The sequence below is a fragment of the Salmo trutta genome, unplaced genomic scaffold (assembly GCF_901001165.1).
Source record: "Salmo trutta unplaced genomic scaffold, fSalTru1.1, whole genome shotgun sequence".
NCBI lineage: Eukaryota > Metazoa > Chordata > Actinopteri > Salmoniformes > Salmonidae > Salmo > Salmo trutta.
This window is the reverse complement of record NW_021823195.1, coordinates 487,445-494,342: the sequence shown is the minus strand read 5'-3', so window position 1 is coordinate 494,342 and position 6,898 is coordinate 487,445. Positions and strand designations below refer to the sequence as shown.

Below are 6,898 nucleotides of genomic sequence, written 5' to 3'. Positions count from 1 at the left end.
TGGAGCGATATATGTGCAGATGAGGATGTGCAAGTAGAAATACTGGTGTGCAAAAGAGCAGAAAAACAAAAACAAATATTGGGATGAGGTAGTTGGGTGGGCTATTTACAGATAGACTATGTACAGCTGTAGCGATCGGTAAGCTGCTCTGACAGCTGATGCTTAAAGTCAGTGAGGGAGATATGTCTCCAACTTCAGTGATTTTTGCAATTCATTCCAGTCATTGACAGCAGAGAACTGGAAGGAAAGGCGGCCAAAGAAGGTGTTGGCTTTGGGGATGACCAGTGAGATATACCTGCTGGAGCGCGTGCTATGGGTGGGTGTTGCTATGGTGACCCGTGAGCTGAGATAAGGCGGAGCTTTACCTAGCAAAGACTTATAGATGACCTGGAGCCAGTGGGTTTGGAGACGAATATGTAGCGAGGGCCAGCCGACTAGAGCATACAGGTCACAGTGGTGGGTAGTATATGGGGCTTTGGTGACAAAACAGATGGCACTGTGATAGACTACATCCAGTTTGCTGAGTAGAGTGTTGGTGGCTATTTTGTAAATGACATTGCCGAAGTCAAGGATCGGTAGGATAGTCAGTTTTACGAGGGTATGTTTGGCAGCATGAGTAAAGGAGGCTTTGTTGAGAAATAGGAAGCCGATTCTAGATTTAACTTTGTATTGGATGCTTAATGTGAGTCTGGAAGGAGAGTTTACAGTCTAGCCAGACACCTAGGTATTTATAGTTGTCCACATATACTAAGTCAGGACTGTCCAGAGTAGTGATGCTGGATGGGCGGGCGGGTGCGGGCAGTGATCGGTTGAAGAGCATGCATTTCGTTTTACTTGCATTTAAGAGCAGTTGGAGGCCACGGAAGGAGTGTTGTATGGCGTTGAAGCTCGTTTGGAGGTTTGTTAACAGTGTCCAAAGAAGGGCCAGATGTATACAGACTGGTGTCATCTGGGTAGAGGTGGATCAAACAATCACCCGCAGCAGGAGCGACATCATTGATATATACAGAGAAAAGATTCGGCCCGAGAATTGAACCATGTGGCACCCCCATAGAGACTGCCAGAGGTCTGGACAACAGGCCCTCCGATTTGACACACTGAACTCTGAGAAGTAGTTAGTGAACCAGGCGAGGCAGTCATTAGAGAAACCAAGGCTGTTGAGTCTGCCGATAAGAATACGGTGATTGACAGAGTCAAAAGCCTTGGCCAGGTCGATGAAGACGGCTGCACAGTACTGTCTTTAATCAATGGAGGTGTAAACAATCAGCTACTGGTGTAAGACAGCCTGATGCCCCTTGGCCATACCAAATAACAGGGGCAGGCATGCCCCCATCACACTTTCTGTAAGACAGCCTGATGCCCCTTGGCGGCTATACCAAATAACAGGGGCAGGCATGCCCCCATCACACTTTCTGTAAGACAGCCTGATGCCCCTTGGCCATACCAAATAACAGGGGCAGGCATGCCCCCCATCACACTTTGTTGGATCAGAAGAGTAACCATCTGAATCTCCATCCAGTGGCCTGCACTCGTTTCCCTGGGAGTCTTTCAGAAGTCAGCATTCACAACTCAACTCACTGTGAGCATCATTCACTCCACTGAACATGTTGAGCCTTTAAACCAGTGGAATATTTAACCCATAATAAAACTAACTCATGCTTACCTCAGGACAATTTTCCATGCTTTCAACAGCAGTGAATTAGAACACATGAACATTAATAAAAAGTGTACCATTCTTTAATTATACAAAAGTGCTAAACAGCATAAGCCATAGCCATAATTGAAGACCCTAAATCACTGAAATACATACTCTGCAAATAACAATGTTTTAATGATACAAGTTCTGACTTAATGCTAAAACAACTAAAGTAGTTCCAGAATAGTTTGATACAAAAAAAAAACAGTAAAATTGGTTTGATTCCTCAATTTCCCTCTTTATGGGTGACAGTCAACAGAGCCATGAGTATGTTGTACTGTAGCAGCAGGCTACAGTATTCTGATGACTGGAACAGCAGGCTACAGTATTCTGATGACTGGAGCAGCAGGCTACAGTATTCTGAATGTAACCAAGGTATTCTAAACGACTTCCTCTTCCATTCATGAGACGAGAAACAAAATGTTCCCAAAACCAGGAAGTAGGGATAACAACAATGTACAGTTGTTGTTCCCCATGTGTCACCCTATATCACCCTTAATGTACATATGTGCAGTGTATACCCCCTGTAAACACAAAATCATCTATAGTTCATGAGTTCACATGATAAATGTTGACAGTACAATGTGTTCAATATCACCTAAGTTTACTTTCTATTACCAGAATGTACAGTGTTTTATGACTTTAAAAAAAAATCTTCAGGAGGGCCTTTACATTGCATACTTCTGGGTCCAATCTCTTGCTAGTCTGTTGTATCTGGAAACAAAATAAATATGGTTATCGCACAATAACAAAAGACAGAAATAACATGAAACAAAGTTTAAGTGTCATCTCTGTTGATTTGCTATAGAATGTTCAAATATACTGCAACCATCTAAATAAGTCCTCTTTGTGGGCTATACTCAGCCTTGTCTCAGGATGGTAAGTTGGTGGTTGAAGATATCTCTCTAGTGGTGTGGGGGCTATGCTTTGGCAAAGTGGGTGGGGTTATATCCTGCCTGTTTGGCCCTGTCCGGGGGTATCATCGGATGGGGCCACAGTGTCTCCTGACCCCTCCTGTCTCAGCCTCCAGTATTTATGCTGCAGTAGTTTATGTGTCGGGGGACTAGGGTCAGTCTGTTTAATCTGGAGTATTTCTCCTGTCTTAACCGGTGTCCTGTGTGAATTTAAGTATGCTCTCTCTAATTCTCTCTTTCCCTCTCTTGGAGGACCTGAGCCCTAGGACCATGCCTCAGGACTACCTGGCATGATGACTCCTTGCTGTCCACCTGGCCATGCTGCTGCTCCAGTTTCAACTGTTCTGCCTGCGGCTATGGAACCCTGACCTGTTCATCGGACGTGCTACCTGTCCCAGACCTGCTACCTGTCCCAGACCTGCTGTTTTCAACTCTAGAGACAGCAGGAGCGGTAGAGATACTCTCAAAGATCGGCTATGAAAAAGCCAACTGACATTTACTCTTGCGTTACTGACTTGTTGCACCCAGAAGAGGACTGGCCACCCCTCATAGCCTGGTTCCTCTCTAGGTTTCTTCCTAGGTTTTGGCCTTTCTAGGGAGTTTTTCCTAGCCACCGTGCTTCTACACCTGCATTACTTGCTGTTTGGGGTTTTAGGCTGGGTTTCTGTACAGCACTTTGAGATATCAGCTGATGTAAGAAGGGCTATATAAATAAATTTGATTTTGATTTGATATTCAAAGCATTTGGTTCCAATAGCTCATTGGAGAAATAGGCCCTTTACACAGTAACAATATACTCACTTCTCTTTGTCTAGTTTGTAGATCTGTGCTATGTCTGGAACTAGGGGGTCGTCTGGGTTCGGGTCACAAAGCAACGAACATATGGACAACAGAACTGGAAAACAGATGAAGCAACAGATGAAGTTAATCTTAAATGGTCATCGACATTTCACATTCTATTCACAATCAGTGAGCTTGTTCATTCGGATTTAACGATCAGGTTAAAGTTATAGGAGGGTTGCAATAGAACAATGTTTTAACATGGACGGGACCAGGGCTGAGCTACATCCTTCCCTGTGGCTCAGTTGGTAGAGCATGGTGTTTACAACACCAGGGTTGTGGGTTCGATTCCCACGGGGGGGCCAGCACAGAAAAACAAAAAAAATTGTGTGAAATGTATGCATTCGCTCTGTATAAGAGTGTCTGCTAAATGACTAAAAATATAAATGTAATGGATCCAGGTGTGTCATTTCTACCAGTTAGCCAGCTACATTGTGGCAGCATGTGTAGTAAAGTACCAAACCCAGTTAGCCAGCTACATTGTGGCAGCATGTGTAGTAAAGTACCAAACCCAGTTAGCCAGCTACACTGTGGCAGCATGTGTAGTAAAGTACCAAACCCAGTTAGCCAGCTACATTGCGGCAGCATGTGTAGTAAAGTACCAAACCCAGTTAGCCAGCTACATTGTGGCAGCAAGTGTAGTAAAGTACCAACCCAGTTAGCCAGCTACATTGTGGCAGCAAGTGTAGTAAAGTACCAACCCAGTTAGCCAGCTACACTGCGGCAGCATGTGTAGTAAAGTACCAAACCCAGTTAGCCAGCTACATTGTGGCAGCATGTGTAGTAAAGTACCAACCCAGTTAGCCAGCTACATTGTGGCAGCATGTGTAGTAAAGTACCAAACCCAGTTAGCCAGCTACATTGTGGCAGCATGTGTAGTAAAGTACCAACCCAGTTAGCCAGCTACATTGTGGCAGCATGTGTAGTAAAGTACCAAACCCAGTTAGCCAGCTACATTGCGGCAGCATGTGTAGTAAAGTACCAAGCCCAGTTAGCCAGCTACATTGTGGCAGCATGTGTAGTAAAGTACCAACCCAGTTAGCCAGCTACATTGTGGCAGCATGTGTAGTAAAGTACCAACCCAGTTCTCTCACCTTTTGATACAGTCAATGCTGGAGACCACTGGGATCGCAAGATGTCCAAGCAAATGCTGCCGTTACTGTTGATGTTCGGATGATAAATCTTCGTTGTGAACGCTACCTGTAGAAAGATGGACATGTGTTTATGTTCAGTTTATCCACGAAGGACCGTTCCTTAGCAACAGTTTAACGATGTAATGACTTCCATAACAAATCAATTCTTACCTTTGGTGGCTTGAAGGGATAGTCGGTGGGGAAGTGGATTGTGAGAAAGAAGACCCCACTTTGGTATGGACTATCACCCTAGGAATAACAGGAACAGATATACATTGTTATAAATGATAAAAATGTACAACAAAATGATTTCAATACCCATTCATACTTATTGTTCAGATGACCCATGTTGCAATCATTAAACCACACTCATCCTTTTGAAGTCATACTCACTGGCCCCATTATTGTTGCCTGCCAATGGAACACTGGAATATAGAAAGAGAACATGTATTAGGCCTATAGAGCATCACTTCACCAGGTAGGGCCTATACAACCAGCCCTAGTCCCTCTAGGTAGGGCCTATACAACCAGCCCTAGTCCCTCTAGGTAGGGCCTATACAACCAGCCCTAGTTCCTCCAGGTAGGGCCTATACAACCAGCCCTACTCCCTCCAGGTAGGGCCTATACAACCAGCCCTAGTCCCTCTAGGTAGGGCCTATACAACCAGCCCTAGTCCCTCTAGGTAGGGCCTATACAACCAGCCCTAGTCCCTCTAGGTAGGGCCTATACAACCAGCCCTAGTCCCTCCAGGTAGGGCCTATACAACCAGCCCTAGTTCCTCTAGGTAGGGCCTATACAACCAGCCCTGGTCCCTCCAGGTAGGGCCTATACAACCAGCCCTGGTCCCTCCAGGTAGGGCCTATACAACCAGCCCTGGTCCCTCCAGGTAGGGCCTATACAACCAGCCCTGGTCCCTCCAGGTAGGGCCTATACAACCAGCCCTGGTCCCTCCAGGTAGGGCCTATACAACCAGCCCTGGTCCCTCTAGGTAGGGCCTATACAACCAGCCCTAGTCCCTCTCCCCTTTAGCAGATATAGACTACATTACCCTCAGAGTCCTAAACTTACAGTCCTCTCCCACAGGTCCAGCAGAGCACTGTGCTGGCGGGTCCCTCTGCAGGTCATGAAGCTCCTAGGGGACAAAACAAGTCAGACAAGTAGTGCTAAGGGTTACACATGAAACTGAAAGTTGTCTTTGAGGACTAGGTCAGATACATTTTACATCCACGAAAAAGCTGGGTTTCTTAACGTGTCCCTGGTCATAGCTTTATTCGTAGATATATTTGACTGTAATAATGATGGGCCTACTTCATAATGCCCTGCCTTAGATACAACCTCAAGTCAAATTAGACTAGCTAGTTATCATTATGAACAGGTGCTGCACCTAAATAAGTGTATTTAGCATGAATAGCTGTGTCCTGGAGAGGGGTTGAATGGCTGACAAAGAAAATGACAATCTAGTTCAGACGTGGTGCCCATACCACGATATCATGTCATGCTAAACATTAAGATGGTGGGCCGTGTTAATTAATTGTTAACTAGTCTCCTCGTATGTGTGCAGTCTAGCTCGATAGCTAACTACGTGGTTAGGATTAGTTTTGAAATGAACCAATTATCTAGTTAGCGTAACATTAACAAACAATAACTTCCGATAGATGACTGATGCTAACGTTAGTTAGCTAGCTAGCCTGGCACCGCTAGCCAAAATGCTAGCTAACCATCTTACCTTCTGTATTCTTTTCAGCGCCATGGTGACCAACTTAGTCAAATGCCCCTAAGTACTCGTTGACTTGGTATTTTCTTAGATGTCTACTTTAATAGTATTGTTTAAAAGGTAAAGGTATTTTACTTCCCTGAGTAGATCGCCAAGACAAGGGTGTGTGTTTGTGGTTCTCTATTGTTTCCGCTTTCTGTTTTCGGTCGGCTTTAAACAAGGGGGTTTGGGGATTGTAGTTCCTCTTAGGAAAATATATTTTTTTCCCCAGCTCCCAATAGCATTATGCATCATGCATTTATACCTTTCAACAATGATTGATTATTGAAATAACATATTTATTTCCCACTATCAATTCATTGATTATTGTATTTTTTAAATAGTTTGCTCAACTGAGTGCGTGTGTGTTTATTACTTTTAAATAAGAAAAAACCTACTTGACAAAACACATTTCATAATTTTCTACTCTATATCCTATTGTGTTGAGAGCTTCAAGTTCATTGGTGTCCACATCACCAACTAACATGGTCCAAGCACACCAAGACAGTTGTGAAGAGGGCACGACAAAACCAATTCCCCCTCAGGAAACTAAAAAGATTTG

At 44.4% G+C, this 6,898-nt stretch overlaps 1 protein-coding gene across 1 annotated transcript; it reads right to left on the bottom strand.

The window, feature by feature from the left end:
- Nucleotides 1-1,719: 1,719 nt before the first annotated feature.
- On the bottom strand, nucleotides 1,720-6,509 carry LOC115189592 (ubiquitin-conjugating enzyme E2 D4). Its single transcript, XM_029748216.1, has 7 exons — nucleotides 6,310-6,509; nucleotides 5,652-5,715; nucleotides 4,977-5,008; nucleotides 4,755-4,832; nucleotides 4,545-4,650; nucleotides 3,412-3,505; nucleotides 1,720-2,410 (listed from the first exon to the last, which is right to left on the bottom strand). Exons 1-7 carry the CDS (start codon nucleotides 6,331-6,333, stop codon nucleotides 2,365-2,367), a joined length of 444 nt encoding a protein of 147 aa, XP_029604076.1. The 5' UTR covers nucleotides 6,334-6,509; the 3' UTR covers nucleotides 1,720-2,364.
- Nucleotides 6,510-6,898: the final 389 nt, after the last annotated feature.